The following is a 17,045-nucleotide window of genomic DNA, read 5'->3' as shown; positions in this document are numbered from 1 at the left end:
TATGGTGGACAGGTTGGAGTGTGATTGAGTGTGTGAACAGGTGTCTTTTATACAGGTAACAAGTTCAAACAGGTGTAATTAATACAGGTAAAGAGTGCAGAATAAGAGGGCTTCTTAAAGAAAAAAAATAACAGGTCTGTGTGAGCCAGAATTCTTGCTGGTTGGTAGATGTTCAAATATTTATTTGCAGCAGTAATATACAAATAAATTATTCCAAAAAATCACACTGTGATTTACGGATTTTTTTTTTTTTTTTTTTAGATTATGTCTCTCACAGTGGACATACACCTAAGATGAACATTTCAGACCCCTGCATGATTTCTAAGTGGGAGAACTTGCAAAACCACAGGGTGTTCAAATACTTATTTTCCTCACTGTATACTGAGGAGCTTCACCATGTAAGGCCTTAACAGTTAAAACTAAAATTTTAAAATGAAACCTAAAATTTACTGGCAACCAATGAAGAGAAACCAAAACTGGAGTGGTATGGGATTTTCTATTGGTGCCAGTTAAAAGCCTTGCCGCTGCATTACTGAAACAAGTAAAAAGACCATTACAATAATCCAAACAAGAAGAGATAAAAGCATAAATAATAATCTCAAATTCAACCTTTGACACCAGTAATCTGAGTTTTGAAATATTCCTTAAATGATAAAAACAATCTCAAACCAGCTGTTTGGAATGATGCTCAAGGGACATTGAACTGTCAAAAATGGCACCTAAATTTCTAAGGCTCAACTGAACAGTAAAGCCTAAGAACTGATAAGCCACCTAATTTCTGAAAACATATGATCAGGAGCAATAATCAATGTTTCTGTTTTATAACTATTTAACTGGAGGAAATTGTTGTTTAACCATTGCTTGATCTCTGTCAGGCAATTATTTAAACTAGACAACTTATAAAACTCAAAGGCTCTGAAAGAACAATATAACTGAATGTCATCAGCATAGAAATTATGAGAAATGTTATTGTAACATCTTGTAATTTGGCCAAAAGGGAATATATACAATAAAAAGAGAACTGACCCCAGAACAGATCCCTGAGACACCCCACAAGGCAATATTGTTGTTTCAGACATCACTTGATTCATATAAACAGTAAAGGATCTCTCAGATGAATATGATATAAATCATTTTAAAACAACACCAGTAATCCCAAACAGATCCCTAAGCCTGTTTATCATGATACTGTGATCAACAGTATCAAAAGCAGAGGTGAGATCTAGTAAAAAAAGAACTGTATACTCTCCGGAGTCTGCTGCCATCAAAATGTCACTAGACACTAAGTAAAGCGGTTTCAGTGGAGTGCAATTTGCAAAAACCAGACTGAAAAATGTCCATAACACAGTTATCCTCCAAGAAAGAGTTGTGTTGTTACTGTTTTTTCCAAAATCTTTGACACAAAAGGTAATTTGGATATTGACCTGTAACTATTTGGAAGAGATGGATCCAAATATGGTTTCTTTAAAATTGGCTCAACAACAGCTTGTTTAAAAAAGCTGGGAAATAAACTGGTATAAAGAGAAGTATTAATCATCTCCACTATACAAGGGCCAATGGAGTCAAATGAATGAACAAAGGAGTAGGAAGGACATTAAGAGGGCTTGAAGTCGGTTTCATAAGGCCAAGCATGAACCTCAAGCTTGGAAGCCTTCCATAAGCATTCTAACTTGCGACAATATTTTCTAAAATTCCGAATAGTTTCGTTTATCCAAGGACAGCAATTTGAACATTAGACAATGCTCTGTTTTAGAGGTGCCACTATGTCTATGTCTCCTTGATTTTTGCTGTCTTCCTTCTTCATTCCAGTCTTGTTCTCCAGAAACTTAAGTGTGTTCTGCTTGCAATACCTTGTGCACGTCACCAAGGTAGCTCTTGGGAAGCAAAGCTTTAGGGCCTTTTTCAATGCCTGCTCACCATCTGATCCAGTGATGAGTCAGGCCATATTTACTCTAATCACTTCTGCTGACAAGTGGGGAAAAAAGTAATGGAAGCTGGCAATATCAGAATTCCATGCAGAAAGACTGAGCCACGGTCTACACCAAAAATAATTGTTTCTTCTCGATCGCAACACATCTGCTTGACGGTCTTGATGACTTCATCATTGTACAGGATGACACTTGGCACCTTCCCTTTGCCATGAATAACTGCCTGTGATGCTACTTGCAAGACACAGTCTGCAAAGTTGTTCATATGACCTGAAGTAATTCTCTCTCCTTTTGTCTGTGTATTTTCTATTCTTGACTTGTCTGATGTTTCATGGAGCTTCAAATATCTTGTCAGAAATCATCTCGTTGTACACCTGCATTGGTTTGCGGTGTTTGACCATGTCACCCACTTTTTCCAGGACTCCAGCTGGTGTTCTAATATACAGTTGTACTCCAATCTTTTGTACATTGCCACAGGGCTCTGCTCCTGAATATTGCCCTTTGTACTCAACTATGGTAATAGATGGTGGAGAAACATCTTGGTCGTCTGTAGGCACCTCCCCTAATGACTTTAGGGGAGGTGATGGTCTAGTGGTTAAGGCGTTGGGCTTGAGACAAGAAGGTTCTCGGTTCAAATCCCAGCGTGATTGGAAAATCACTAAGGGCCCTTGGGCAAGGTCTTCAAATCCCTATTGCTCCCGGTGTGTAGTGAGCGCCTTGTATGGCAGCACCCTGACATCAGGGTGAATGTGAAGCATTATTTGCAAAGCACTTTGAGCGTCTGATGCAGATGGAAAAGCGCTATATAAATGCAGTCCATTTATTTTATTTTTAGGCAAATGTTCAATCCAGCTCACACATCTGGAATAGGAATCACTTGCTTTTGGAACTGAATCATTTCTGCGTAGTACAAGAACCTGCTCTGCTGCAGGCTTAGTGGTACATCCTCTGACCTCCCCTTCAACTTCCTGTAATCGCAATAGTGCCCACATTTCATAACACACGAGACCTGCCTTCCCGTCTAGTTTCCCAAGAATAAGGACTTTGGTGTTGTTCCTCTCTTGGACAGCAATGCACCATAGTCATCAGGAAATGGACGTCATCCTGACGTCTTTTGATGTTTCTTCTCGTTAACAAAGTACACATCTGATTTCTGCCCAGTGCTCTGAATGTCAGTGAGGAAATTCAATCAAGTGTGGGTAAACAGCGGGAGTAACTATAAGCGTCTTAGGATAGCAAAATGCTTTGTCACCTGAGTGATGTGTATGAATGGATGAACGAGATTCCCACTGTCCCTACCCACTATCTAGCAAAAACACAGCCAAGGGTACAGGCTTGGCAAAATCAGCAGGGAAAGAAGACCCTGTTGAGCTAGTGTGTGATGTCACAATATTCTTATCACATCACAATACAATAGTTACCTTTTCTGTTAACAAGTGGAAGCTACGTCTTGCTCAAATTTGGGTACTTTTGGTTGTAACCTTATAATTTACCTTAAACGTTACCTTTGCCTTGTTTTGTGTAATTTTTTTTTTCAGCACAACCTCACCTGTGTGAATTTACACATTGTCTTTCATTCTGACATACTATATATTAACTGAATGAACCTAAATTCACACAAAAACAAAATACAAATAGAAAAAACAATGGTTTAACAAACCATTTTTATCACTTAGAATGCAAATACAAAGTGTACATTTCAAAAACAAATGTAGCAAACAAAGTTATATACAACTATTTACATTAAAATGCAAGAAATGTTTCAGGTGTTTAATATTTATAAAGGAAAATCATGAAAACTATCAGGGGTGCCCCAACCTTTGCATACAACTGTATTAATATGTATATGCTGCAGACATGAATGAGCAAAGCTCTTCAGTATATCACCATGTCTTGTAGGTCCTTCGGACTTTATTTTCAGTAAATGCTTCTGGGCAGCATTAGCATGGCTAGAAAACTTCATGCAATTTACACACTAAATAGTCACTGACTGGCCTCATGTGCTGTCAACGCAAACGCTGCCTCCCACTTTCATGTTCCCAGATTCAATGACGATCCAACATTTAGCATTTCCTGTTTCTTTCTTTCTTTTAATATTTATTTCATTCATTTAAAAGAAAAAGAACAGAAAAACAGAAATAAAGCATCACAAAACACCAGAATGAAAAGGAGCAGAGAGAACAAGTCTTATGTTTTCTGCCCCTTTTTACAATACAATCTTTCAATATCAAGCGTCATTATTCAACATTATTTAACAGATTGCATTTCTTTAACTTGTCACATACCACTGACTTATTTCATAATTATGACCATTATTTAATAGATTACATCTCTAACAGGTTACATTTTAAACTTAAGACATTTTAAACATTATTAACAGATTACCTTTTTTTGACTTTCTTACAGCCCACTGACTTATTTCATAGTTTCATACTTACTTAATACATCTAGTTTAATACGTTTTTTTAAATAATTTAAGCAACCTTAATTCTTTAATTTCTTTGTTGAGATTGTTCCATAATTTTACACCATTTACTGCAATACTCCGTTCCTTTACTTTGGTTCTAAATCTTGTTTTTTTTAAAGACTTCTATTCCTTTCAATTTATAACTACTTACTCTTTTTTCAAACATATTTTGAATGTTTGTTGGTATTTTTATTAGCTTGGTACATTGTAATATTTTCAAATCGACTAAATCATATACTTAATGAACAATGGATTAGATGGATCTCTAAAACCACTGTTGCTAATCACTTTTACAGCTCTTTTCTGCAGAATAAATAAAGGTTGTATATGTTGATCCCCAAATTTCTACACAATAAGTTAAATATGGGACAATCAATGAATTGTACAATGTTAATAAACCATAACTATTTAATGAATATTTTACTTTATGCAAAACCGCAATGGCTTTCGCTATTTTTCCTTTTATGTAATTTATGTGTGACTTCCATGTAAGATCTTCATCAATCATGACTCATAAAAAATTTGTTTCTTTTACCCTTTGTATATGCATTCCATCTATTTGTAATGACCTTTTTTTTTTTTTTGCTCTGTCATTAAACAATATGAAATTTGTCTTATTAATATTTAGTGACAATCTGCTTATATCAAACCAATGTTTAACTTTTTCCAACTCTGTATTTATCACTTGTGCTACTTCCTGTATATCTAATCCAGAGTAAAACAGCATTGTATCATCAGCAAATAAAATGCTGCCAAGCACATTGGATACATTAACAAAATCATTGATATACAAAATAAACAGTTTAGGTCCAAGTACCGATCATTGTGGTACTCCATAAATAATGTTACACAATTCTGATTTGGTATTATTTATCTGAACAAACTGTCTTCTATTTTCTAAGTAGCTTTTTACCCACTGATGTGCAATACCTCTTATTCCATATTGTTGTAACTTGTGAAGCAATCTTGAGTGGTCTATAACATCAAAAGCCTTTTTCAGATCGATAAAAATACTTACAAAATAATCATTTTCTATTGTTGTTGATATTTTCTCTATTAATTCCATAATTGCCACAGCTGTTGAATGTTTTGTTCTAAATCCATACTGAGCATTATTTAAAATATGATGTTTCTCAATGAATTTATCCAGTTTTCTCACAAAAACTTTTTCCATAATTTTAGAAAACTGTGGAAGCAATGATACTGGCCTGTAATTAGAAAAATTATGTTTGTCTCCATTTTTATATAATGGGACTACCTTGGCAATTTTCATTTCATCTGGAAAAATTCCTGTTGACAGAGACAGATTACAAATATAAGTAAATGGTTCAATAACAATTTCTATTATACTTTATACAGTCATGTCTAAATCTTCATGGTCAGTTGATCTTTTGCTTAGTTTTTTTTTTTTTTTTTTTTTTTTACAATATTTCATCTTTTTCCACATTGTCCAGGAAAATACTATTGACCGTATTTACAAGTGTATGTAATTTATCTTCTACTACTGGTTTATTTCCCACCAGACTTGATCCTACATTTGAAAAATAATTATTAAACCCATTTGCAACTTCTTTTAGGTCATATATCTCTTTATTTTCCTTGACAAATTAGGAAAAGTTGCTTTCGCTCCATCACTTTCAATCAAGTTTGTGTCTACTGTGTACTGAATTCCCACAAGATCTCCTCTTTTTAAATTTTTTTTTTAAATTGAGACAAAAAGTTTCACAAAACCCTTACAGAAGACAAATATAGCAGCGCAAAAACAGCATAATGGAAAACAGGTAAATATCCGCTGCTGTAGCTCCAGGAAGTATTCAACATTTGGCACATCCTGTTTCAGTGTCAACTTGCCATTGAATTCCTGCAAGATCTCCTCTATGGTTGATCCAGTAAGTGTGCAACATTTAACATTTCCCGTTTCACCATAGACTCAAAATTTGGCACTTCCTGTTTGTGACGCAGTGTATCATGAGCAAGCTTTGCACCACTTCCCCTCCTATGAGTTCATTAAGAGGGGCGTTAATGGTAAACTACTAGTGAAGCCAACACCAATCTGAGATTCAAAAGCCACCATTAAAAAAACAATTTACCTATTACAGCAGTAATCAGGGATATTTTGGACTGTGTACATGGAGAATGTTGACTTCCATGGGAATTTAAGTGTTATTCATGTGTAGTTAAAAGGAATTAGGCTTCCTATCGGCTCTTGTTGGCTCCCACCAGTTCACCTGTGTTTTGTTGCACTGTTGCTGAGGTGTTTTGGAAGTCCAGGTTGTGTTGATAGCAGCCTTCAGCTCATCTGTGTTGTTGGGTCTGATGTTTCATCATCTTCCTCTTGAGGATAGATGATCTATGTGGACAGTAATATCATGGTCAGCAAAGCAGTTACTCGTATTTTTGGCACTGTGGGCAGGCGCCACATTCTGCTGGAAAAGGAAATCAGCATCTTCATAAAGGTTGCCAGCATATGAAAGCATCAAGTGCTGTAAAATCTGGTTGACTTTGGACTTGATAAAGCACAGAGGCCCAACACCATGCAGGTGTGATGACTACACATTAAATCATATGATAAAGTAACTTGTTTCTCTCTCCACTCGTCCTCCAGACTCTATCCTTGATTTCTAAATTAAGTGAAAGATTTGCTTTCATCTCAAGAGGACTTTAGACCACTGAACAACAATCCAGTACTTTTCTCCTTAATCCAGGTAAGACACTTCTGACAGTGGCTTAACCCAAGGAATCAGACACTTTTCAGACACAGCTCATTTCCTGGACACGTCTGTGTGCGGTGGCTCTTGATGCACCGACTCCAGCCTCAGTCCACTCTTTATCAAGTTCTCAAATCAGTTGTGCTTGACAGTCTTCTCAAAGCTGCAGTCATCCGTTCCTTTTGCAGATTTTCCAACCACACTTCTTACCCTCCTAGTCAGGTTTCCGTTCAGGAGTGACCTCGCCTGGCTGACACTCCTTGTGGAAGGTGCCAATAAGTCTCTTCTGAACAACTGTCAATTAAGTCTTCATCATGATTGTGGTTGTGGCTACTGAACCAAACTCAAGAGTCACAGTATTTATAATACAGAAATGGTATACTAATATTCAGAGATGCATTTTTTTTTTTTTTAATTATAGGCTGTAATTATAAAATTTTAGGGAAGCAAAGATACACTCACTCCACAATACAGTGTTTATCATGATACACCTATCACAGCTTAATCCATAATTATGCAGAAAGTAATCTGTGGCAAATGTTTTAACTTGAAAGAAAAAATTCTGAAATATAAATTACAATCCTTGCCCCCCCCATACATTTTATGAATTATGTATCAAAATACTCATGAAATATTATTTGATACAGATTCCATGACACAATTACTGATAAAAACTCAAACTTTTTTTTATTTTAAGATGCACCTGTGGAAAGTTGAATCATTTCTTAAAGATAAGAATTTACATGCTCACATTTCATGATTTACTTCACAAAGTACTCATGCTGTCATATTTCTAGAGGATCATTTAGTCGGTTTGTACACAGAAAGCAGTTGGTTGAATTTTGAAGACTCAAAACTTCTATTGGGGCAAAACTGAGCTTCACGACAGCACACGGCAAACTGAGTGAACTGGAATATTAAATGGAATAAAAACCTACTGTGTTATCGGAGGAAAATACAGTCCAACAGCTTTTAATATGCAACTCTGGCAAAATGGAAAACACACATTGCTTCAAGAATTCACATTAAACAGCAATATTCAATCATTTTGTTTTTTTTTTAGAAAAAAAACAAAGTAAAACAAAACAAAAATATCCCAAAGTAGACTATAAGTTAACATCGAGTAAACTGCCTCTTTGGTTCTGAGTTATCAACAGAATAACTAACCTACTGCTGCCACCTTGTGTCCTTAAAATTAAACTGTGGCAGATTGGTCAAATTTTAGTCAATCACAGGGATCACATTCATGTTGCCAACTGTTCCAGAAAGAGAGAAATATAAAGTCAGTGCCTCATAACATTTAACAGAACTACGAGCAACTCAGACATCCTTACTTTTTTCTTTATGCAGTGATAAACTGACAACCTCTTGTTTATACCTTCACATTTAATCAATCCATTAACTGCTGCAGGCAATTTAAGTAAAATCACTCATGTTTAAAAACAGAGTGAAATAAGCTTGGCCATGAAAATTACATATTTATTAATAAAGTCAGTTAACCTACTGCACAATAATATAAATAAATAAGTTCCTATTTAACCATCTACAGCCAGATGTGCAGATGGTTTTGATTCAAGTCCTTCTTGAGGAAACTTCTCAGAGGTCTATGGTTATCCTGAATAGTAAGACTGGTCAACGAAAACACTGGAATTTTATGCAACAAAAAATAAGTAATTTTTAAACTCCACTGCTGCCACAGTTAGTGAATCTTATAAAACAGAGAAAATAAAAAGGTGCTCAACTATGTTTGAACAAAACATGTGCAAGTTAAAAATGTGTGAAGTGAAACATGAGCACAAACTTCTGTTTTATCACATTAACGTGTGCAGTGACAGTTTAGCAGCAGTTTTAAGAAACATGAAGCTCGTCTCAGCTTGTTACAGTGCAACATATTAAACATTTTGCATTCCAGTCATTTGCGTTTGGCATCAATTAGACATAAATATTTCAGTGCAACAGTCTTTTCTCTTTGCTGGATATTTGGATGATTTTATTGAGCATGAAAGCTGTTTTAAATAAAGTCATCCAGAGCGTCGAACACCACCTGTACTAAAACAAAGGAATTGAAATCATATTCAACTGTCCTCATACCCAGTGAAGTGTAGGGGGAGGACAGGGGAGAAAGAAAGGAGAGAGAGGAAAAAAACCTTCTCAAACCAACATACTTGTATTTGTCCTTTTTACTAACAGAAGCATTTGGGCTCACTGGTCTTAAAAGCAGTACGATGTCACTACGGCGCCTTTTCAGACAGCCAATTAAATGGAGAAAAAAAAGAAGCTGATTTTATATATATATATATATATATATATATATATATATATATATATATATATATATATATATATATATATATATATATATATATATATATATATATATATATATATAGACACACACTACCAACATTTGACTGGTACACTGACAGGGTTTTTCCTCTATATTGTCAATATACGAGGTCTATTAGAAAAGTATCCGACCTTATTATTTTTTTCAAAAACCATATGGATTTGAATCACGTGTGATTACATCAGACATGCTTGAACCCTCGTGGGCATGCGAGAGTTTTTTCACGCCTGTCGGTTACGTCATTCGCCTGTGGGCAGTCTTTGAGTGAGGAGTCGCCCACCCTCTCGTCGATTTTTTCATTGTTTAGGAATGGCTCAGAGACTGCTGCTTTGTTTGATCAAAGTTTTTTTCAAAACTGTAAGGCACAACTGAGTGGACACCATTCAATAAATTCAGCTGGTTTTCGGTAAAAAATTTTAACGGCTGATGAGAGATTTTGGTCTGGTAGTGTCGCCGTAAGGACGGCCCACGGTGCCTGACGGCGATCTGCGCTTCGAGGCGGCGTCGTCTCGCCGTTTCAAGTTGAAAACTTCCACATTTCAGGCTCTGTTGACCCAGGAAGTCGTCAGAGAACAGAGAACTTTCAGAAGAAGTCGGCATGAGGAGTTTATTCAGACATTCCATTGTTAACGGACATTTTGTAATGAAAGAACATGCGGGCAGAGTCGCATGTCGGGCCGGACCCGACCGCGGGGGGGTCGCGACAGGAAAAACACCTCCGTTGGAAACCTTAACGGGCAAGTTGGAACATGCCCAAGCTGTTAAACAATTTCTCAGTTACTCACTTGTTGAAAGCCATCAAAAACCATTTTACAAATGGTTTTCAACACGGAGGTGTTTTTCCTGTCGCGGCGCACAGATTCGCCAAGTCGTCACGGAAACTGCTCGGCGAATTTGCGCGCACGTCTTTCATTAAAAAATGTCGTTAAACAGTGGAACGTCCGCATAAAGTCCTCATGCCGGCCTTTTCTGAATCTTCTCTGTTCTCTCACGACGTCCTGGGTGAATTAAGCCTTAAATTAGGATGTTTTCAGGTCGAATCAGGCCGACGACGGCACCTGGAAGCGCTGCGTGACGTCCCGCTCCGTGGGAAGTCCTTACAGCGACAGAAACACCCCATAATCTCTCATCAGCCGTTAAGCTTTTCACCGAAAACCAGCTAAATTTCTTGAATAGTGTCCACTCGGATATTCCTCACAGGTCCAGAAAAATTTTTTAATAAAGCAACGCGCGCCGTCTCGACCAGCGTGTGAAACAAAGGAATTCAGCCGAGAGGGCGGGACCACATCTCACTCAAGGCCTGCCCACAGGGAAATGACGTCACCGACATGCGTGAAAAAAAGTCACGCATGCGCACGAGGGTTCAAGCATGATTGGTGTAATCGCACGTCATTCAAATCCATGTTTTTTTTTTTTTAAATAAAAAGGTACGTATATGCATGTGTGAAAGTTCATGTACCATTATTCCTTTAAATAATTACTTAGTGTCAAAAGCAATCATATACTTTGAATGGTTCAAGTGATCATTAAGACTGTCAAACGAGAAAAGTGAGCAGATGATCTTTGACCATTCAATGTGCAGATTATTTTGCCAGAATGTCAGAATGGTTGTCATGTTTGGCTAATCGCAGATGTGTACTTTTGATTAATGGTTCAGCCTTGAAGAAGAGCATTGTAACTGGAACACGGTTCAAGGGCTGGACATTGTTATGGAAAGCTTAGGAGACTGAGGGCTCAAAAGCCATAACAGTTTTCATATCAATGTGAGACCAGACTTTGTGTCTTTCCATTGTTTTGTGATATTGTCACTCCTATACGTTGTATGTAACGATATTCAATAAAAAGGAGAGGCAAATGGGCAGGACCTTTAGGACAGACGACAGTCCTTTCTGAAGGAGCTTCTCGCTGGTCCTCTCCTGTACAGGACAAAGAAATTCAGTGTCTCTTGCGTGATCATTTCTGTGTGAGTAGTTGTTCTTTTCAGGTCCAACTCTGAACAACTGACATACACATACATTTTTACCTCTTCCAAAAAACTGTCACCAACTGTGTCTTTATTGCTGATCATGTAAGGTGTATTCAAACTGTGATGGATTGCATAATCTGATTAGTAACACACTGAAGTAATTTCTCCAGTGGCAAAAAAAAGGTCTAAAATTAGATTTTGTCCACTCATTCTGGTACAGTGATGAAAGTGGACCATGGAGGGGGGGGGGGGGGGGGGGGGGGGGGGGGGAGTGAAAATTTTTGGTGAGGGCCAAAGGCCCGAAGCCCCTGGTGGGGGGGTTCTCCCCCAGAAAAATTTGAGATCTCAGATGCATTCTGGTGCATTTTCAGGTCTATTTACCCACCAAAAACAAAATCTCCAAAAAAAAATGTAATTTTTTGTTGGGTCAGGTCAATTTTTCCACCCCAGTCTTTTCAAACAACTTGTATTGTGTTCCCAGCCTTTAATAAAAAAAAAAACAAAAAAAAAAAAAACCACATACATTGTGGTTCAGAAAACTACACTGTAAAAGAAATGACAATTCAAAGAACTCAAAAATATTAACTCTCAGTATCAATAGGAGTATTTATTGCACATTAATGCATCGGTTTGTTCAGACTTTACTCACTTCTGAGTTTTCCTAGTTTTGGCAGGAGCTTTAGAGCTATTGATTATCTCCGTTTTCAAATTCTTGGCTACCTTAAACTCTTTACAAATATGTTTTTAATTCAACATTAATTTCTGATTACTGTACATTTTAAAGCTGAACTTTTCTTACATTAGAAAACTATTTTTACACCAATAAAATAGCATGACAAGTCATGTGTAATGTAACGGTAGATTCTTTCAGCAAATTATGTTTCTGATGTGGGTCAAGAAATATATTTCTTAAAATATAAAGAAATATGAACAGCATTACTCGATGGTTAAAAACTTATTTCAAGTTAAGACTTATCTTGTAGTTACAGCAGTAACAATAAAAACTTGGTAGCTTTGTAAAAAATAAAAATACAAATCTTTCAAGCACTCAGCTCGACACATCCTGCAGTTAAAACCTAACTTAGATGATAAACTTAAGCAGATGACTAACACCACGCATTATTTTCACTCACCTCAGACAAATTTTTGTCTTTTGCTCAAACTCTTAATCTTGTGGTTTTGACCCTCCACTTAATGTATGATTACCGAAGGAAAAACGCAGCTCATGACTTTTAATGTCCACAACAAAGTAAACCGTTAGAAAACCAACAGCGCAGTCCACGAAAAATATGACTGTGTAAACTCAAGCTCAAAACAAATGAACCCTTCTTCTTCTTTGGAAATTATTGGCGGCGTGCAAACCAGCACACTGCATTACCGCCACCAACTGTTTGGGCATGAAACAGTAATGAACTGAATGAATGGACTCTGGCACATGTTGCCAAAAATAACCCAGAAACGTTCACCGCGTGAGTAAAAACCCTGATTTCCAGCCATTTCCTGAAAACTTTCATCACTGTGATAGAATGAGTGGACAACTACCGCATGCGGGTGTGCACCTGGACATGAACATATAATGCACAAATAAAACTAACGTCTATCGGACGTCCCCAGCAATCTACGATTATGCACAGGATAAAACGGGCATCAGCTGACGGGAAATGCATTTAATGCATGAGAAAATGATTTGTACAGGACAAAAACACACCCTTTTGTTCCCGCTGCTCATACGTTTGTTCCTGCTGCTCATACGTTTCCTCAGTCTGTCAGTGTGACTAATCCTCAACATTCATAAGTTACAACAATTAACTCAAATATTTTGATACTTAATTAGTTCTTCTGACACATTTTATTTCAATAATCATTTTTTGATTTCAGCTTCTTATATGTGAATATTTTCTGGTTTTACTGCTTCCCACCCATCAGGCAGTAAACTAAGTATCTTTGGGCTGTGGACCATGAGACATTTGAAGGAGTCATCTTTGGCTCTGGATAACACAAGTGATATTTTTCACCATTTTATGGCCTTAACAACTAGTTTGAAAAGTAATTTGTTTATCAAAATCGATGATAAATTGTATAGTTGCAGCTTTATCCGTAAGTAAATATTCATTTTGCCAAAATAATGCAAAGGATCAAAGTTACACTCAAGAAGCGCATTAGTTTGACAGAGACCAGATTTACAGTATTTCCAGTAATTCACTTTATTATTAAATACCAAAAAGAACAATCTTGCTTTCATCAGTCCACAAAATGTTGCACCATTTCTCTTTTGGCCAGTCAATGAGTTCTTTAGCATGCAGGTTTTTCCCCACAGTGGGACTTTATGGGGGGCTTCTTGCCCATAGTTTGGCTTCAAGTATTCGTCTTCTAATCGTTACAGTGCTCACAGGTAACTTTAGACCTTCTTTGATCACACTGGAGCTGATCATTGGCTGAGTCTGTTCTTTGGTCCATTTGAATGGTGGTTTTCAGGTTTATTCCACATCTTTTAGGTTTTGGTGCAAGATCATTTTAGTTGAGCAGCCCATCATTTTATGCAGCACTTCTTTATATGTTTTCACCTCTCCAATCAACTTTTAATCACAGGACGCTGTTCTTCTGAACAATGTCTGGAACGACCCTTTTAACTCAGGTTTTCAGAGAGAAATCCACTACAACCAGCATGTACATTCGCTGCCTCTGTCCTTGAATAAGGTCCACCTGTTTGACACCTGGTTTTTTTTCCACAGAAAGAAAAAAAATGCAGACACTGCTTTTTTTTGAACAGCCTAATATTACATTTTCTTCACTTTCTATAAATTAATAACAAATTTGATACATTTTTACCTCCGCCAAGGAGGTTATGTTTTCGGTTGGGTATGTTTGTTTGTTTGTCTGTCTGTCAGCAGGATAACTCAAAAAGTTTTGAACAAATTTTGATGAAATTTTGTGGAGTGGTTGGAAATGACAAGAGGAACAAGTGCTTAAATTTTAGTGGTGATCTGGATCATGATGCTAATGCGTTAGCCTGTCTATGGCATTTTCAATGTTAAAAGTTAGCATTAAGCAGTTGCAGCTGTCATCACGTTCAGGTGCATTTGTTTTCAAATTGTAATATTTCTTAAATTTATTTTTGTTTATATATTAATAATCTAATGATTATTATATACAATTTTAGAGAAACAGACAAAAAGAAATAGATCACTGTGCCAAGGAGGGAATCTCTTTAGGGTCAGTGACCCTATGGCCTTGTTTAGAGAAGTGTTTCATAAATGTTAAAAAAAAATCATATATTTGCAGTTTACTTGAATAATAATTTGAATTTTGTCTCATTTGTTTTTGTCTATAAGCACATGCAATATCAATATCAGTGCTCAGATGACAGTAGCTTCTGGGAAAGGTGCAAGTTGCAATAAACTGTGATGCCAAGCGCTACGGATACATGCTATCCAGTCACAGCAGATGAAACTTTTACTACTGAGCAAACATCACTTTTTTAGGTTCAATGATTCCACAGCGTGTAGATGTAATGGCGTCAGTGACCCCATGGCCGTGGCGGAGGTTTGCACTCTGAGTGCTTCTAGTTCTTCACGTTTTTATTTGGAATGGAATGGAAATGAAAGAAATTATAAGGATTTTGAGCTTTACTCACTTTTTTAAAAACACACTACTATTATTTTGAACACAACTGTAAATAGTTATTATTAATAACGAACGTTATTTTTCAGTATACATGTTGCATTCCCAAGCTTGGAAAAAACCTGTGACTTGTATGCCAAAAAATAGGGTAATGTAATTTTTACATTAATGTGGCAATTACTGTGGTACAAGCAATTAAATGTACTTTGTAAATATAATATTCACTGCCATTTCCCCACATAAAGCACAGATCATCTATTCCAGCAGTTATGATTTATTTATTTATTTTAAATGGTACTCTATCCCGTCTGAACAGTTTATGCTATATATACTTTCAGTGGTGGGCACAGTTCAGCTAATCCGATAAGATAATTATCAAAGCTAATGTTTTTGCTAGGAGGTTAGCTTTTCACATAAGTTTTAAAACTATCATCGGACCAATTATCTTCCGATAAATTTCAGTGCGATAACATTTGTTTGTTTGTTTTTCTGTTTTGTTTTGTTTTTTGCTGGTAAAGTGAGCAAAGTTTAACAGTCAAAAACGTTTGTAAACCCCTAAAATCAAACATTTTAGTCCGTCTGTTGTGTGTTTATGGCAGACTGACTGACTGTCGCTTGCTGATGACATCATCATTAAGCACAAAACGTGATTACCCGGTCTACACAGGAAGCATTGTGGGTAGTGTAGCTCAGGTTCACTTTGGACGTTACAGTGAGCATTATCATCCACTCGACACAAAAACAAAACGGACTAATTTTAACATTTTATTTTATTTCTTTGTGGCTGATGGTATAATTTAATCGCCAAAACTTGGTGGAGGAGAGGAGCTCTCACGGTGCAGCTGTGTACAGAGGGACTTTTCTTCACCGTTTAGACACCGTTTTGGATTAAAAAAAGGACGCTTTATGTGGATTATTTCTTCAGATGAATCCCACTAAAACTAATAGGTAAGAATTCAAATTTACTACGTGTCTTTTACTCTGCCAATCAATGCATTAATGGATACATTTTGGTTGTTTAAGCCGCAGGGTTCAAAGTGTGTGAAAAAAAGCAGCAGCTTTTCATTCATACTTCCAATACTGTGTTTTACTGCTTTTGAAAGATGACAGTGTTTGGGGTTTGATTTTTTTTTATTAAATCATTTTTGATGCATTCTTATGTGTTTGTGATCCTTGAATTTACCCAGCAGCAAAAAGTGAAAGTGAAACTGGTTTATCAGAAGGCAACAGTGTAATCTGATGTGGCCACGTCCGAATCAATACTAAAAGGTATCGGTTATCTGTAATAAAGATCAATTGTTTAGCAGTTTATCGGTTTAGCGTCATAAAATAACTTTTCAGTTATCAGATTAATGGTTATCAAAGCTAACTTTTTGGTTAGCTGTGCCCACCACTGTATACTTTAAAGTAATTTCAGAATGTCGTGTAGTCTGATTATTCATGTTTGTTTATCTGTTGTTATAGTGCAAAAACACAACCAGTCAACACTTTGGAAATACTTTCCCAGTGAGAAAGTCCAAACTTTTGACTGCTACTGTATATCATGAAGCCAAATTTATACAATATTTATACACAGGTATTGTTTACGGCACAAGTTACCACAATGATCTTAACCTGGTTAAGAGAGCTGCATTTGTTTACCAGAAAAACCACGGCTTTAGGCTTAACAAAGCAATCTTGATATAAATGTGAGAGCTTTACGGCTCATGTTTTACTCACCCGTGTGAGCGTCTTGGACAGACTGTGGTTTGGCTATATTTGTGCATTCAATATGGGCCCCATCACCATCACATCGGGATAGTAACCCACTGGTAATGGCGGGTCTACGTCTACCAACACATTATGCTGTCGTAACACTTCCAGGCTCCAGTCAGTCACGTAGCTGCAGTGTTTCACCTTCAGGCACCGCAGCTTGGGGCAGTACTCTGCCAGAGTCCTGTGAGCACAGCATGCGGAGCATCTTACAGGTGGCAAGAGAAACCATCACAGGTGAGGTGGTGCATATGAA

The 17,045-nt window shown here is 36.8% G+C and overlaps 1 protein-coding gene across 3 annotated transcripts in view; it reads right to left on the bottom strand.

Moving 5' to 3' along the window:
* The window catches only part of fbxl15 (F-box and leucine-rich repeat protein 15), a 46,596-nt gene that overhangs the window by 18,134 nt on the left and 11,417 nt on the right, over positions 1–17,045 (bottom strand). The window contains exons 4-5 of one of the 3 annotated variants that reach the window (XR_004566613.1): positions 16,757–16,973; positions 8,176–9,147 (exon numbers count right to left, since the gene is read on the bottom strand). Coding sequence is in view for 2 of the 3 variants with exons in the window: in XM_034194422.1 (XP_034050313.1) it covers positions 16,790–16,973 (184 nt within the window). In the remaining variant the exon portion in view is untranslated. Of the gene's footprint in view, positions 1–7,801; positions 9,148–16,753; positions 16,974–17,045 lie in introns of those variants that run through there. The other 2 variants (XM_034194422.1, XM_034194423.1) reach the window with 2 other exon arrangements.

The sequence above is a fragment of the Thalassophryne amazonica genome, chromosome 18 (genome assembly GCF_902500255.1).
Source record: "Thalassophryne amazonica chromosome 18, fThaAma1.1, whole genome shotgun sequence".
NCBI classification, from domain to species: Eukaryota; Metazoa; Chordata; class Actinopteri; order Batrachoidiformes; family Batrachoididae; genus Thalassophryne; species Thalassophryne amazonica.
Note: the sequence above shows the minus strand (reverse complement) of the source record. Positions and strands in the feature narration are given on the sequence as shown.